General features: G+C 33.1%; 3 protein-coding genes across 4 annotated transcripts; 1 reads left to right on the plus strand and 2 right to left on the minus strand.

The window, feature by feature from the left end:
- The first annotated feature begins 1,617 nt into the window (after nt 1–1,617).
- Nucleotides 1,618–2,948, plus strand: LOC111371487 (uclacyanin-3-like). The gene is made up of 2 exons (XM_022993517.1): nt 1,618–1,874; nt 2,047–2,948. Exons 1-2 carry the CDS (start codon nt 1,709–1,711, stop codon nt 2,799–2,801), a joined length of 921 nt encoding a protein of 306 aa, XP_022849285.1. The 5' UTR covers nt 1,618–1,708; the 3' UTR covers nt 2,802–2,948.
- A 1,105-nt stretch (nt 2,949–4,053) lies between these two features.
- LOC111409335 lies at nt 4,054–10,010 on the minus strand. Of its 2 annotated transcripts, none has more exons than XM_023039396.1 (2): nt 9,516–10,010; nt 4,054–5,506 (listed from the first exon to the last, which is right to left on the minus strand). In XM_023039396.1, exons 1-2 carry the CDS (start codon nt 9,696–9,698, stop codon nt 5,366–5,368), a joined length of 324 nt encoding a protein of 107 aa, XP_022895164.1. In that variant the 5' UTR covers nt 9,699–10,010; the 3' UTR covers nt 4,054–5,365. The 2 variants fall into 2 exon arrangements, with proteins under 2 accessions (XP_022895164.1, XP_022895156.1); XM_023039388.1 differs by having other exon boundaries at nt 4,054–5,531; nt 9,511–9,917.
- A 290-nt stretch (nt 10,011–10,300) lies between these two features.
- Nucleotides 10,301–13,516, minus strand: LOC111371497 (pollen-specific leucine-rich repeat extensin-like protein 3). Its single transcript, XM_022993527.1, has 2 exons — nt 13,102–13,516; nt 10,301–10,383 (listed from the first exon to the last, which is right to left on the minus strand). The coding sequence occupies exons 1-2, from the start codon at nt 13,514–13,516 to the stop codon at nt 10,301–10,303; spliced, it is 498 nt and encodes a 165-aa protein (XP_022849295.1).
- Between the last annotated feature and the right edge of the window lie 3,916 nt (nt 13,517–17,432).

Consider the following 17,432-nt stretch of genomic DNA (forward strand, 5'->3'; position numbering starts at 1 on the left):
GGGGATCAATTGCCCCTATAATCCGCCCCACAGGTCCGCCCCTAAGACATGTCCTGCCCAGGACTCGGCGATTCATTTTTTCATCAAAAGAGTTACATCATAATTCTTAGAACAGAGATGCAACTTATTTTATATAAAAGTTGGTTAGAAACGTAGAATAAGTTATTGTACAGCCAGAATGTGGCCAGGCTGGTTTCTTATTATGTCTAAATTATTTGGTAAGGATGAAATTCATAATGAAGTGGACCGTATAGTTACTAAATTATATTCATAATCCTTAACTAAACGTGGCAAACGGAATAGGTGTAGCTGTTTTGAAGGACAGGACAGGCCTTTGGCTTTTAGAAAAGGTCTAGTTTGAATATTTCTATTTAACGTTAGACCATAATATAAAAAAAAATAAAAAAAAAAAGGGAAGGAGACAAAGACAATAAACTTTTCTTTAAAGAAATGTTCTCTATTACTTTAATAGTGGTGGTTTGGTAAAAATGATTTGGTGAAAGTCCAATGAGGAATTGGTGATTTATAATAGGGAGAGAAAAAAAAAAGAAAAATGAAATTTCAAATAGAGGAACTCTTGAACAATCGATTATTTATAAAAGAATTAAATCGTTGAATTAGAGAAATATTATGATATTATTGTCTATTTAAAATTTTATTTTTAACGGTCTATTTCTTATTTAGTTAGAAATGTCGATTTTGTATAACTAAGTTGAGTAAATTATTTACAACTATGTAAATAATCAACTTAATTTTACTTTGAAATGTCAAGTTTAGATAACATCAATTGTTCCATATTTAAATCATACATAAATTTAATATAAGAAAAAATGCTACAAGAATCTCCATTTTTTTGCTGAGATATTGAATTCTTATTTCAATTTTTCTTGATAATTGATTTCTCAATCTTTAATTTTATTTATTTTTTTTTTTTTGTCAATAAAAATAAGAAAGGAGAAGTCTTCTCCCCATAGTAGCCATGATCGGCGACTCCTCCCTCCATATGATCATATTTTCCATTAGATAGAACACCTCTCAAACGTATGAAATTTCATAAAAGTTATAAAATTTTATAATAAAATATTATTTCTATTACGTTAAACTCATAGAACAAATTTATCATTGTTCTTTCTTATTTAATTACAATTTTTTAAATGTATAAATAATATACAATCGTAATATAGTGAATTAATTGAACAGAAAGACCGATCATTCACCTCAATAATGAAAGTGCTTTCGTAAAATATATAAATAAATCCAATTTGGAAAAAGTCAACTAAAAATGAACCTTCACTAATTCAAAATAAAGAGAAGTGTGTCTCCACTAAGTCAATATACCTTTCCTTTTATTATATTTTTATTTTGGTTCATTACATGAACTCAAGATTATGATGAATTTTCTTTTAACACCTAAAATTCTATACAAGTCGATTCAATTATTAGTCATCTCAAGATGATTGTCAAGATTTCTATTTTTCTTTTTTATTTTACTTCTTGTAGAAGAATTTTCTAAAGAGGTTACGTTATGTTAATTTCCTTTACAATTTGTGTTACCATTTCTTTAAAAAAATATCTTCAAGAAATTCCAATGACTCTTTCATCAACTTTAAATTGCAATTTGCACATATAAATAGAATCCCTTTTGCCTAAACCAAACCCAAGATTGAGCTATTTCTTCAACAAAACTTGTGCTTGACAACCAATTAAAATGACAATGCTCAAAACAATATTAACTTTGGCTGCAATAGCCATACTAATGAAACTGGCTATGGCAGCAAATTACACAGTGGGAAATCCAGATGGTAGATGGGATCAATCGTCCGATCTAGGAAAATGGGCGTCGTCCAAAACATTTTTCGTTGGTGATAATTTGAGTAAGTATTTTGCCTGATAAAGACATTGTAGTAGTTAAGGATTCAATGTAGTAATAAGAGAAACAGAGTGGCTAGAAAGAATTTCAAATTTATGTAGTCGACTTTAAATTTATTGAGAATAAGATTGACATGTTGATTCTAATTGTTGGCTTCTAATTAATTGTGCATGCAGTTTTCCAGTATACATTAAACCATGATGTTCTTGAAGTCTCAAAGCCTGATTTCGACTCGTGCCGAGCAAATAACCCCATAAATTCTCATTCTGGAGGCTCAACAGTCATAACACTTTCTTCTCAAGGCAAGCGGTACTTCATTTGTGGAACTGCTGGACATTGTGACCAAGGCATGAAGCTAGAAATCGACATCGTCACAGCTTCTGCACCTCCACCGGCCACTCCCTCAGCCCCTCCACCAGCAACTTCATCAGTGCCACCAACGGGTTCCTCTGTCAAGCCATCGGTTTCCTCTCCACCCAGAGCAAATAACCCCATAAATTCTCATTCTGGAGGCTCAACAGTCATAACACTTTCTTCTCAAGGCAAGCGGTACTTCATTTGTGGAACTGCTGGACATTGTGACCAAGGCATGAAGCTAGAAATCGACATCGTCACAGCTTCTGCACCTCCACCGGCCACTCCCTCAGCCCCTCCACCAGCAACTTCATCAGTGCCACCAACGGGTTCCTCTGTCAAGCCATCGGTTTCCTCTCCACCCACCAAATCTTCAGCTCCCTCGCCAAAGCATTCACATTCGCCTGCTCCTAAGATGTCCCGTTCTTCGTCTCCTACTAGCAGTCCCACATTGTCTCCTCCTCCGGGAGTTTCTTTGCCTGCACCTCCTCCCTCATCAGCTACCAGGGTAAATGTGATTGCTGGTTCCTCCCTCGGGCTAAGTTTCTATATCATAATGATGCTCATCAACCTTTAGATTTTAAGCTATATTCGTTTGCCGGATTGTTGTTATGATTTGTTCACCTCGATCTAAATTCTTCTTGTATCGATACCTTTCCTGATTTTTCATTTATTAGTTGTAATAATGATGCTAATATTCAAACAATGTCGGTATTTGATTCCACTCTCTCCCGAGATTCGTTATCAAAGTTGATGAAAGTTCAGACCAATAGATCTTGCCATGAGCTCGACCATGAGTTCCGAGTAGTCTATGAATATGCCCCGGACCTTGTCATTGGCCTTCCCAGATTCCTAAAAATCACTTTTTGATTGAACAAGTTGAATTTATGAAATAAAATGCAGTCTTTAATTACCACAGGATTTATTATTTTTTTGACATACAAAGAAGAAGTGCAAATTCTGCTGCAGGCAGCAATACACCTGGCTTAGTTCAAGCAAAGAGCAAATACCAGTTTTTATTTACATCACATCCATTCAAAAGAGATACACACAGTTATAAAACTGCTAAACATCAGCATTTTCCCGAGCCATGCTACATCAGCTTCTCCGGCTTATTGCAACAGGAGGGCGAAGCACATGATCCTGAGACGTGTCAACTACAGCAGGTTGCATGAACTGCCACATGGCAACACCGGGATAACCAAAGAAGGGCATCAACTTGTTCCCTTCTTCCTTTGCAAATGCAACTCCCATTGCAGATTGATGGGCTAATAACCCAGCTTGTGCTGCCGAAGCTTTAACTTGCAGTTCGAGCTTCTCCTTATCGGCTTTAAGCCTCAGCTTTTCATCTCGTAGCTCTTTCTTCTCAGCCTGAAGAGAGAACAGTGTGTAGTGATTTGAGCAACAATCATAATGACGAAGAATGCATAATTGACAAAGGAATAAGAACATAGATTTAAGTTGTTCAATGATGTACCTACGTCCACGGTAGCGAAGCAACTATGATTTTATTATGTATGAATAATAAGGTTACATCATCTATATATACTAAACCTAGATATAGCCCATACAAGATTTTAGGGCTCGTACACAAGATTAAAGGGAAATCCCCAAAAATACCATTCTGTTCGGTGCGCTACGCTCCCCTCACTTCGCTCCGCTCTTAGCCTATTTATTCCAGTATACATATATTCCACTCTATATGAATTACATACACAATATAGTAACAAAGAAATTTGTCCATCCAAGGGTTATCAGTATTTATTATAAGTTTGTATCTAAAGAAATGCTATTGGATCAAACGACAAAGACATTATCCAGAAAAACAGAACGCTCGTAGTTTGGTGTGTGTGCATCTCTCTCTCTATGTGTGTGTGTGTGTGTGTGTGTGTGTTCCCATATAGAGACAGAGACCAAAGTGACGATACCTCAAGGGTGGGACAATTTATAGAAGATACTAAACATGTGATCAACAAAAGCAACGTAATTACATAACTGTTTCGGGACATAGAAAAACAGGTAGCTGTGCCAAATGCAATACTGCATATGTTGTTCAGTAGGATAAGCTCCCAAAAGGGCCACAACCATGTACTTCCAATCATTATTGGTTGATAATCCTAGATGTTTTAGTAAAATCCATGGTTCTAGTAAAAAGAAGAAGAAAAGATGAAAAAGAAGGAAAGAGAATCATCTAAAGGGTGTAAAGATCTATTTTTACCAAATACAGTTTCAGTGACAAGTACATCAAAAAATAGTGTTAATGGCTCAAATATTGTAGTAAATGCCAATTCGTCCGAACTGAATTCAAGGAACTTGAATAACATGTCCTTAAGATCTCAAGTTCAATTAAGATCTTGTTACATATGATGAATCATGACTTCTACTTTACCTCTGTTATTTTGGGTCCACTCAGATGATACCACTCTCTAATCACAAGATACAGAATATTGTATCCTTGTGCTTTGATTAATTTGCAGCTGTATTTGAACTATGACATGCATCTGGAAGAGAACTTGTGAAAGATGTCCTTCGTTCGTCTAGCGCAAAATTTTCGTGGACACAAACTTGACATTTAAGCAAAGTTCAACAGTGTTCAAGCTCATACCAGCATTTTTTATTGGATTCTTTCTGAGAATTTACTCAATATAGAAGTATTTTGATGGCCCAGCATATCGTCAGTATACTTCATTTAAACGAGATGGCTGTCATATACTTCATTTAAACGAGATGGCTGTCATACTGACTACTTTAGGTTGGCAACTGAGGGGTTCAGCACGTATTTTATCTTCCATGGAACCAGGCATACTTATTAATGATGAACAAAAACATAGAAAGAGGACTCAGGAAAGATGCAAAATGACAGGATAGAAACTGAGTGGATGATGACATTAACAAATAAATTAAAGCAACATGCATATACATTTTTTTTTTTTTAGTCTATCAAGAAGGAATGGTTAATCAAGAAACAGAATGTAATTTAAGCTTTCTGATAAGTATAAAGGCGAAAAAAATCAAATTATATAGCATTAATTAGTGTAGAACGTAAATGATCGAGAAAAAGACTCCATCAAATTCCATAGATATTTCTGGCTTCTAGAAACCAAATGCAAGTTATCCAATATTTCATGAACAGAAATACATTCAAATATTTAAGTAGGCAGAAAGGAATCTATGACATAAGAACCTATGAATCACAAATTGCCAAGAGACTAACAATAAAGGAAAATAATGGGAAGATTTGTACCGTTTACGAGGACCTACTTCCTTAAAGCCTTCAGCATCCTCAAAAGAGCAATCCAATTCCGAACTAAAATACATAGCTAAGTCATCAGATATGAAGAATAAAATGACATAGATGTAGTTGTACTTCCACTGTCCAAAAATGTTTTTTACAAGTTCTTGCTGCAAAGTTTAAGAAGAGACACCACCGTATGGTTGACATTGACCTCCTCTGTTTAGATATAATCTTCACTCTACCTTATAAACGTGCAGTTTAGAATGAATTTAATCATTTGGATATTACTTTTATGAGTTCTATATCCTTTGAATCAGTACTTCTGGAGTCTAAATAAAAGTGTTTCAATTTTGGCACTTGACATGGCACTCTGTGTTGTATGACATAGGCTTGGAAGTGGTAAATACTTCTCAAAAATGCTAACTCCGTCACAATAATGAGATCCATCCAACAGCGAGTGAAGATGAGAACCAAGGAAGAGCATGCAATGAATTTGCATAATAAACAGTATTATTTACCATTCTCAAACCTCTCACTTATTGTATTGATGAAAGCATGATTAAGTTTATTGCAACAACTGCACTCACACCGACCCGAGAAAAAATATAGAAAGAGAGAAACAAACCCTAATTTTTCTTTGTTTTGCCTTTCGACTATACATATGCATGTAAAAGTAGGACAGATTTGTCTTATGTTGCCATCACTCAGCCTGTTCTTTCACATTTTGCAACGTATTTTAACATCTTAAATCATACATAAGTATAAATTTTAATAATAAGCTGATAAAATCAGTCTTCCTTTCAGTTAATGTATGCGAAAAAAATATATAACTTTGATGTTACCCTCATGGAATTTCATCCTTCGTGCCCATTGAATCAAGAAAGGCACATCAGTATGCTGCCAGAAACCAGATACATATTCATTCAGTATGGGTTACCGGCCTCAGGTTTCATAATGGTCACAGGTTTTTGGTCTAGTAATATTAGATGCTGGAAATACATGAGCTTCTTATGTGTCCACTTGACCTAATTATCTCCGATGCAGTTCTTGTTCTTCAATTTTTATCCAGCAGTTAGTAACAAATCAGCTTAGAGAATAGACGTGCATCATGTCGAGTTTTTCTTAATTGCTATTCTGATATATATAAGATGATATGGGTAGTTTTTCCATCTCGTACTGATAGTCAATTTAAATAGTTTACAACCAACTTAGCTGAAGCACTTCTTAGTCCTCGCAAATTTTATGTCCATAGCTCTTCAATAAAGGAATCCAATTGAACTGTTTATGGATTATCCTTTACAACAAAACCATATTCATGAGCTTCTACTAGATATTAGTTCATTGACATATGCATTCTAGATGCTCACTTATTACTGGTTCCGACTGGTTTGCAAGCTGGTCGTTTTGAAAAACTGGATAACATATTCTGTAACGCATTTCAATACTTAAACGGAAAAGGATTGGTATATTTTCCTGCACCGTAATGAGGGTGTCCAAATTCAGTAAAGCATTCAATTAGTGACCGGATGTAGCACTTTGCAACCTGTTATGGAAACCGGAGTTGTTTACCAATAAGGAGGTTCTCAACCCATGTTTCGTGAATATCATGTTCCTGCTAGGACTTATGATACAATTAGCAATGAATTTTATCAAAATTGACTCTTTCTAGACTATGTAAACATGATGCATTACTCTTCTCAAGGAAAAAGAGAAACATCATATATTTAAGAGTTATGAAAAATCAATTGGTTTACTCTCTCAAGTAAAATTTCTTAAATATGCCCTCGAATATAGAAGCAAAAGATTTCTCTTGTACCCTTCCAACTATGAATTACTGATAAGTGTATTTTCTACACTTATTTGAGATCCTAGAAGATGATATTTTACTGTTATTTAAATAAAATACTATCTAACTTATGTTATATTATATTTTGCAGGTAAAACTCGATGTTTGATGAGGAATTGGAGAAAAGAATGCAAAAATAGTGAAAAAGGCGAAAGAGAAATTCAGGGACTAAATTGCAAACAATCCATAGATGAGATGGGCGACGAAATAAAGATTAAAGATGCCAAGAATTTAAGTGGATACAGTTGAAAGATAAAGGAATAAGAGTACAAGAGAAAATGGCTGAAACGGAGTAAATCCAAAGTTCGAAGACTAAAGTATAAATACTTAAAAGTTGTGTCGAACCTCACGATGAAGATTCGCAAGTATTGGGGGTCAATTGGATGAGAAAATAAGTAAAAGTATTATCACATGTTAACTTTAAGGAGAAAAGTTATGTTTCGAATTATCAGTCTTAGTTTAAGACCAATTTTTGGCATAGCAAACGTTCGAATTGAAAAAATAATATATCTAAAAGAATTGTACCCCTTTGAATTAGTTTTTCAACGCACTTTCATCACTTCAATTGGATTTGGGAGAGAAAGATATGACCAAAATACCAAAGGCTATCAGGCAGGAAAAATTATACCCATGTGGTTTGTATAGGTTCAATTAGATGCGAACGCATCTATGCAACCAGAGCTTTCGAGACCAGCTATAATTTCTTCTATGTGATCACTTCCATTTGTACTATGCAACCGCATAGTACTTTTTCGAGGCGAGATTTAGCTTTTTTTTCCAATTGAAACTCCATTTTGATAACAATCTTTTGGGCAGTCTTTAAATACCATAATCCATCCACAATGTAGAATGACCTCTCTAAACCTAAAAATCTCTATATCTCATCTATTTTGGAGGCAAAGAACGAGAATAGGTAATCAACATCAAGAGAATTGTACAAGATTTTTGAAGATTATCATTCAAAATTAAGATTTCATTCCACTTTCTTTCATATTTCTTCGATCCGAGTGATGTAATTTCATTATTTCTTATATAATTTAATAATTAGGATGGTTGGCTAGGTTTTTCCTTTGAATTGGATGAATGATGAACCCTGTTGTTTGTTTATTTTAATTCAAGACTATTAGTTTAGTAATTATTGATTTTCTTGATTGGTTTTGTATTTTCATTGAATTAGTTGATTGTTTTATAACCAATTAGATAGTAAATTGTTTATTGCAGCGTAGGAATACTCGCTATAAGTTCAAAATGTGACAAAATCAATACATGGGCAATAGATATTATGTATAATATCTATGATATGTGTAATCATGTGCGATAAATCCTGTGAATTATCAATTGTCTTAAGTGCTTGAATTTACTAGATTACGAATTAAGAATTAAATTAAATGGCAATAGGGGAATTCAAGATACCAATATAAACATTCACATTAGATTTAATCACTTTCTATAAATAACAAATATATCACAACTCTTTTGATGTCATCACACGTCGAATTTGATAAAACTTATCAAATTAGATACGGTGGTGCTAGTGGTACACAGGGGTGTACCTAAGCGTGTACACCCCTCTCACATGGAGTGTGGGATCCACCCGAATAAAAAACATTTATTCGAGTGGACCCCACACCCCATGTGAGGGGGATGTACACCCTTAGGTACATTCTATTATGTACCACTAGCATTTTTCAATTAGATATTAGATTTTACTCCTTGAGGAAACGATAAACTCGAAACTCACTTATTTCTATTACTTGTGAACAATCTCGTACGGCCGTGGGTTTCCACAGAGCAATTACCAACACATGCAAGCAACTAATAAGTAACAAATCACATATTCGAGCCTAGAGACAGGATAATTGCAGAGTGGTTAAGCCCCCAAAAAATTAAAAATGTCCACACGTGGAAGCACAATTATGTACTAAGAAGCATTATATAAATCTAAATTTATCATTTTTAACTCTGCCATTGCCAGTTTTCACACCCTTCAAAGAATTTGAGTATTTTTGCCTAAAAATCAAATTTTTTGCAAAATTCTCCTCATCCTACAAGGAAATATACAAACTTAATTGAAAAACGTTACTTTTTTATTTTACTATTATTATTATTTTTTTTACAGGGTTGAATAAATCAAGCAAGAACTGATGGAATTGCAAAAGTCACAATATAATGAAAAAGAAAAGAAGGGTCCAAGAATTGTAACACCTTACAATAGAGATGCAGCTGATTGCTTTGGCGGGCCAGGAGAAGCCAATGGTGGCGGTGGAAGGTGGCGGCGTAGTAAGACTGGGGAAGTCTGCTGCGGCGGAGACGGTGGAGATACCATCCATCAACTCATAGTCGCACAACCAGTTGGTGGTGACGTTAGAATTCTCAGTAGAACTGACTTCCATTCTGGAACTGAGTCACTCAACAATGATTGATTTGTATAACTAAAATCTTTAACTGGGTTCGTGAAAAATTAAGAATGATTTCTGTTTGGTAGATGTTTTCTGGACGGCAGAGAGGCGATGGCAGCGTTGAGCATGCCACGGTGCATATTTCATCAGCAATTTTTTCGTTATTCCTAAAGTAAAACGCCTGACGTTGGTTGGATGTTGAGTGCTACTGTGCTAAGTACTATTTCGGATAAAAATAAGAAAATATTTCAACAGTAGTCACCAATGTATCATTTCTGTTGCACCTTGGTTCTCAGGTTCGCAGAATCCGTCCAAAACTCCATCTAAAGCATACATGAAGCTCTTTCATCTGTCCCGTTTAATGAAAGTCGAGTTTTTTTTTAATGCATTATAGATTTCAATAAAAAAAAATATAATAATAATAATAAAAACACTAGCTCAATGCAAAACATTTTTTCAAAATAAATTGACTTGTTTACATGATCAAAATCAAAACAGAAGGAACTTGACATATGAGGATTTTTTGTACGGACATTCGAGGAGAATTAAGAGGTTTTTTAAGTTGGTGAATTTTGGCATTAGTAAGGTAAAACCTCTTAACATTTTTGTGCCTTCACTTGGTTCACATGCGCATGCGCGGAGATGATAGACTTCCATGAGTTGCGGACTACGGTGCAACCTAAATGATACATCAGGGATGTAAATGCCAAGAAACAAGAAAGAAGGTCCATTTACTATTAATTGCATAGATTGAAGACTAATGCTATAATTTCTCCATAAAAATATGTAGTGTCCACAACGACATAATCGAGATTGAGAAAATCTTTACTAGGACGATCGTACTGTCTTATGTGGTGTGACTGTCCAATAGAGAGTCGTCATCTCATCGGATGATCCACCCTCATCCCATGAGATGAAGTTATCTCGGATCTTGACTTTTCATCTCAAGTCTTATTGTGTGAGGGTGGGATACCCGATGAGGTGATATCTCCCCATTAGGTGATCACACCATAAGTTTTTCTCGTTAGGATGTTTTGATTATGAACTACTATCTAAGAAATTTTCTATCACCTAAGAAATTAGCACTTAGCCTATGACTTATCCGTACTAAGAGTGCGAAAATAATTTGTCTTCCTATCGAATCATGTGATCGTATCGCACATTTATTTTAAATAATAACAACAACAACAACAATACTTCTTTATTAATAATAATAATTTAAATTGATGTTATCTTTATAAGATTTTCTCTATTTTTTAATTTAAATATCATGAAAAATAGCATACAAATGTTTTTAATGTAAAACAACATAGTTGAAAAAGTTCAAAGCATTGAGATTTAATATTTGAACTCGAATTTATATTAATTTGATTCATATTTAACTATGCAAGTTCATCTTTCATAGGAATTAAGGCCAAAAAAACCCCTAGAAAGATTGGAATAATACCATTCGAATTGTTCCTTTAATTATCGAACTTATTTATTTCAATCTACTGTAATATTTAGTGATGTTCTGAATTATCAATATTCTTACGAATTTTCCATTTTTGTGAAATATAATAAAAAGTAATACAACAAAATATTTCCACTGCAAAACCTTGTTTTAATCATTTTTTATTTTCGAACCCAACTAATTAATTGTTTTTATTTAAATAATAAATTTCAGATTTTAAGAAAATAAATTAATTAATTAGGCAAATAAACATACTCAGAATATTTGAAAATTATGAAATCGAAGTGATAAATAGGTGCCCGCCTGTGAGGGCATGCAACTTAAAATACGAAACAATTTCATTTGAAACTAAAATCACTTATTAATGAATATAGCATCTCAAAGTTGCCACCTCAATATAGTTTTGTGGTCTACCTATACATAAAATTTACTTCTCTACCAAACTTTTATTGCGCTTCGAGGCAAGTTCCTCCACATAAGTTCATTTCAAATGTATAACTGTGTGTTTGCAACTTTGAAATATAATTTTGACTATCATTTTGATGGATTTTGATAAACAGAAAGTGATCCAAGAGTTGTCGAGGTGACAAATAGATATAAAGCCTGTTTGGGAGTGATTTTGAGAATTGATTTTTTGACCGTTAGGAGAAAAGTGAGGTCCACCTGTGAGAAAAGAAGTCAAATATGACGGCTGGAATAGTGAAATAACGGTCAAAAAATCAATTTTTTGGGTGAAAAAATCGGGCCAAACAGGCCCATAATGAGCTTTTACTATCTTCTTCGGTGGCAAATTATTTCGTAATGCCTAAAAGGAAAGGACAATAGTCCCCTCCTCTATTGAAGCGGAATATCATGCCATTTCCTTAGCCATGACTATATTAAATTCTTAACTTGATGGTAATTTTGTGTTTTTGGGTTGAAAATGAAATTTAAATAATTTATAAATTTTGCCAAATGGAGTTACTTTTAAATAAGAAGAAAGTGGTTTATTTGACCAAGTTTAAAAGGAATTTTTTTACTTATAAGCTAAGATAAACATGCTCTTACAAACTGCCTACAGTTGAGCTTAAAAAACAAAAATAAAATAAACACTCTTTTAGAAAAATAAATATCTAGCCCTTCATTCATGGGACAGAGAGACTTGTTAAGAGACTAATCCACTTATTATTATTATTATTATTATTATTATTATTATTATTATTATTATTATTATTATTATTATTATTATTCATTTGGATATATCTCATACGCTGGTCACCGCTATAAATAACGAAAGAAAAATAGTACCAATTTAATACATATTCAAAAGTGTATAATCGATTTCAATTATGAATAAGTAAAAATGAATAGTCGATAAATGATTAATACTTTGTGGGTATCATGTAATATGTAGAAAATTTGTAATATGATCAACTATAAAGTACAAACAGATTATAAATAAAAGGCAAAGAATAATGAATTCGAGACTAATCCAGCGTAATGATTTGTTAGACAATTCAGTCAAAAAGTCAATTAAGACATTGAATTATAGATCAGTATAAGACATTGCGAATTGGCAAACTAGAACCGTTCATCAAACTCATAAATTTATGACAAACTTATTTTATAAATAAAAGTGACTTTTAATTTAAATCAATCTAACGCTCAATATCTCATGAATCTCTAGTAATTATAATCAACTCTTCCATGATTCTACTGAAATAATACTAAACGTTGAATTGACTAAATTAAATATCACAATTTTTTGTCAAATTATAAGCGTGTCAAATTTACGAAGAGAAGCACTCATCCCATTGACAAATTAATGAAAATTGGGAATAATTCTCAACATGAAAATTAACCATAAATTTTTCTCTATACAAAGCCATTCAATAATTACCCAAATCAAGACCAAAAAATTGAAAAAATTGGACCCAAAAAAATGCAACTAAAAATTCACTGGACCTGGGGACACCGGACCAGGAGGACTGATTGCCGGTGGCGGCACCACAGTTGGCGGAGGCGGCGGAGGCGGTGGAGGCGGCAGCAAAGACACTGCTGGTGGTGGTGGAGGCAGTAGAGGAGAAGGAGGAGGAGATACAGATGGATTAGGAACATTTTGGCTAGGACTATCGCTAGTTGGTGGCGGTGGTGGTGGAGATATGGGATTGGGGACGTTTAGGCTAGGATTATCACCAGGTGGCTGCGGCGGAGGGAATACTACTGGGCTGGTGGATTGTTGACAAGATTCAGGTGTACATTTGTGGGTCTTGTGATGAATAGCATGCCTGAGTAGCCCAAATCCCAAGACCAGACCAGTCACTACCACCACTGTCACGATGAAGATGAAGATCTTGGTTGCCTTCCCCACATAGCACATCATTCTTTTTTCACACTTTTTTTTCCCCCTCTAGCTTAGAATTGATGTAATGAATCAGATAATTCTTTTTCTTGCGGTGAGTGGGTGGGTTTTTACCCTCCCAGTACACTGTTTTTTTTCTTCTTCTTTCTGTGATTTCCTTTTTCTTTTATTTATTTATTTATTTATTTATTTTCTCTGGCTTAGAATTGATGTAATGAATCAGATAATTGTTTTTGATGGTTTGGTGGGTTGGTTTTTCCCCTCGTAGTACACTTTTTTTTTTTTTTTTTTTTCTATGATTTCCTGTCATTTTTTTTTTTTTGGGTGGAAAGGACAATGAGGCACCTGGCTTTTTGATTTCAATCATGCTATAAATACAGAAAACTTTAACAAGAAATTTTGATAAATTACATATGACGTAAAATCATTAGAAGATGAAAAAACAAACATACAAAAAAGGGCGAATCACATTTCTTCACACTTGCAACCGTCTGAATTTGGGAGATGGCGAACGACAGAGTGATGTGTGACATCAAATTGAAATTTAGTTATTTAATTGAAATTAAATTGTTCAATGACTTTATTGGGAAAAATTAAAGTTTAGTGTCCTAACTGATAAGATTAGAAGTTCAGTGACTGCAAATTAAAATTCCTAGGGACCGTCAATTTCAAATTAGACTTTGGGATTTTCGGGGTGGGGTGGTGTGGTGTGGTGTGGCGTGGCGTGGCGTGGGGTTGGGTGTGCGGTAGTTAGGGAAATAAAAAACTCAGGCACGTGGAGCCAATTAAGGGGGGAAAAAACAAATGACAGGTATTTGTCTGCTTAATTAGTCATTAGCTAGTGGAATGTAGTTGTAAGAATATGTACCATGCAATGGAGCATTTTGACTTAATTGGAAGAATAATGCATTGTTATTTAGTATCAGTATAAGTAATCACATTTGAATGGTCCGATTAAATAATCCATGTAATATTATATTTAAGTAAATATATTATTTAGAGTCCGTTTGAGCCATATTATTTATAGAATGAGAATGAAAAATAGAGTCATTATGAGTTTCACACAAGAGATAAAAATTTATAAATGGCGGCTTAATGTGATGGATAACGGCCATATTTTTCATTTTAATGAAATAAAAATGGGGTTCAAACAGGGCCTTAATATCATGCTATTGTTAGTTAAATTGATGCTTGATAGCAGTAGTGTTCATTATTTTAACCCTTGTTTGAGTCACATTATTTTTGTAAGAATATATTTTTGAATAGTGTATATTGATGGAAATATATGGTTAAAAATGAGGAAAAATTTTGAATTTATGTATAATATTATTTTAATGAATAATGTGTAACTAAAACGATATTGGATTAGTGTTTAAAAATATATATATTTTTTAAAAGAATGTTGGTCAAATGGAGCCTAATTTGAATTGCATGCGATGAGTCCACATGGCGGCTGCTTGTTTTCGAGGTATTTTCATTTGGAGCTAATGTTATTAAGTCATCGAAGTTCAAGCAAAATTACAAATTGATCATTCACTGTATTAGCCTAATTACCTTTATATTTTCTAGCATAGTAACGATTATACTAACGATTGTTAAAATGATCGATTCCTTTAACCTGCATCTTGTTTAGTTCAATTGGACGACCATGAAGGTTATTCTGTCATGAGTCACATTTTATTTATTAAACATGTAATTTCACTACAGTTACTAATTTATATTTAGGGTTTATTTGAATTACGAGTCGCTATCACGTGCGTTGCACGAATTTTGTATTTATCGTATTTTTATTAGTGTATGAATTTTAGTTTTTTTTGGAAAGTTTTTGAAGCAATATTTAAAAATATTTCCATGATATAAGAAAATAATTGTAAATTATTTTTACAATTGCATAGCAATATATTATCTAGAAAAAATATGATCATATATTTCATGTTTGAATAAGAAATATACAAATTATTTTGATTGTATTCTTTGATAGTGTTGATATGATTGAATTGAATGTGAAGATTATATTTCTAAATTTTATGTAATTCAATATTGTAAAATTGAAAAAAAAAAAACTCTCCACACAGTGCGTAGAGAATTGAACCAAGTACGGAGTAAAAGTAAAAAATAAAAAAATGTGCGGAGAGATGACAAACCAACTATCCGTATAGTACGGAGAGTAAAAAAACTCTCTGCACAGCCGCACAATACGAAGAGAAAAAAAACTCTTCACACTATGCGGAGAGAGTTAATCTCTTCGCACAGTGCGGAGAGTTGGTCCGCACCATGGCAAAACTCTCTATACAGTGCGGAGAGAAAAAAAACTTTCGCACAATGCTTAGAAAGTTGAACCATGTGCGGAGTAAAAAAATGCGGAGAGAAAAAAATCTCCGCACAGTGCGTAGAGAGTTGAACCATGCCAACTCTCCACAGTACGGAGTAAAAAAAAACTCCCCGCATAGTGCAGAGTTATGACAAACCAACTTTCCGCACAGTACGGAAAGTTGTTTTCAAATTCCTTAATTATAAGTTAAATTTTGAGATTGTAAATCTTTCATATAAACAACGAAACAGAGTCGAAAAATATGACTCAAAATTAATTATGTCTTCTTTAAATTCCAATCACAGCTCAATTTCTGAGCATGCAAATCATATTTATGATATTGGAAATGAGCTTTCTCGTGATTCATACAATGAAACAATAAGTGAGTTGTGCAAAGAAGGGGATATTAATAATACCAAGACATTGCTTTCACAAATGGAGATTCTAGGATACCACACAAATTTAATATTTTACACTTGCTTGATAATAGCTCTTTGACATTAGAAGTGGATACAATTTTCAATTAAATTATACTTTCGGGTTGTATGCCAGGAATTAAAATGTTCAATGCATTGCTCAAAAGTTATTTGAAAAAAGGCCTATTGAAACTTGTAGATAAAATCTCGAGAGTTTTTATTTTTCTCTTCACATTGTGCGGAGAGATAGTTTGTCATCTCTGCACACTTTGCGGTATCTTTTTTCTGCTCATGTACGGAGTGTTTTTTTATTTTTTTTTACCTCATAGAGTTTATATATACTAAAATTTTTTTTAATGTTGTTGACAAGATGCGTGTGTGGAATAATATTTGTCAATCACCATAAACAAAATTCTTCACAAAATGTAAAAAATAAAAATGAATAATAAATCTTCTTATTACACTAATAAAATTACAATAATTTTTTTTTTTTACAAATAACATAAAAAAATCATTTTTATCTTCAATAAAAAAAATTTTAAAATTAGTAATTTCATAACCACTTTTTTTGTTATTTCTCGAAAATACAATTATAAAAAAGGAAATAATATTAAATTACAACAACTTAAGAAATTCAATATTAAATAAATTTTATACATTTATAACAAATTATAAATCCATATATGCAACTTACCGTATTTACAGGCAGTTTACTGTATATGCTGCCTACCGTATTTCCAACCTACCGTGTTTGCAAAACAACTTACCATATTTGCACCTTACCGTATATGCTGCCCACCGTATTTGCAGCTTACCGTATTTGTAAATAACTTACCATATTTGCAATTACCGTATTTGCAACTTATCGTATATGTTGTCTACCGTGTTTGTAGCTTACTGTATTTCTATATACCGATTTTTCACTTACAAATACTAAGAATGTAGAACACCGTACATTCACTTACCAAACCGAATTTCAAAAAAAAAATTCAGATTTTTATTTTTTCAATATAAGCATAAAATAAATATTAAATATATATGAAGCACAAAATATAAATATATATAAATATGGTGCTCAATCTTCAATTTTCTAATATTGAATTACACAAAATTTAGAAATATAATCTTCACATTCAACTCAATCATATCAACACCATCAAAGAATACAAGCAAAATAATTTATATAATCTCATATATTTCTTATTCA

This window comes from Olea europaea, chromosome 2 (genome assembly GCF_002742605.1).
Source record: "Olea europaea var. sylvestris chromosome 2, O_europaea_v1, whole genome shotgun sequence".
NCBI classification, from domain to species: Eukaryota; Viridiplantae; Streptophyta; class Magnoliopsida; order Lamiales; family Oleaceae; genus Olea; species Olea europaea.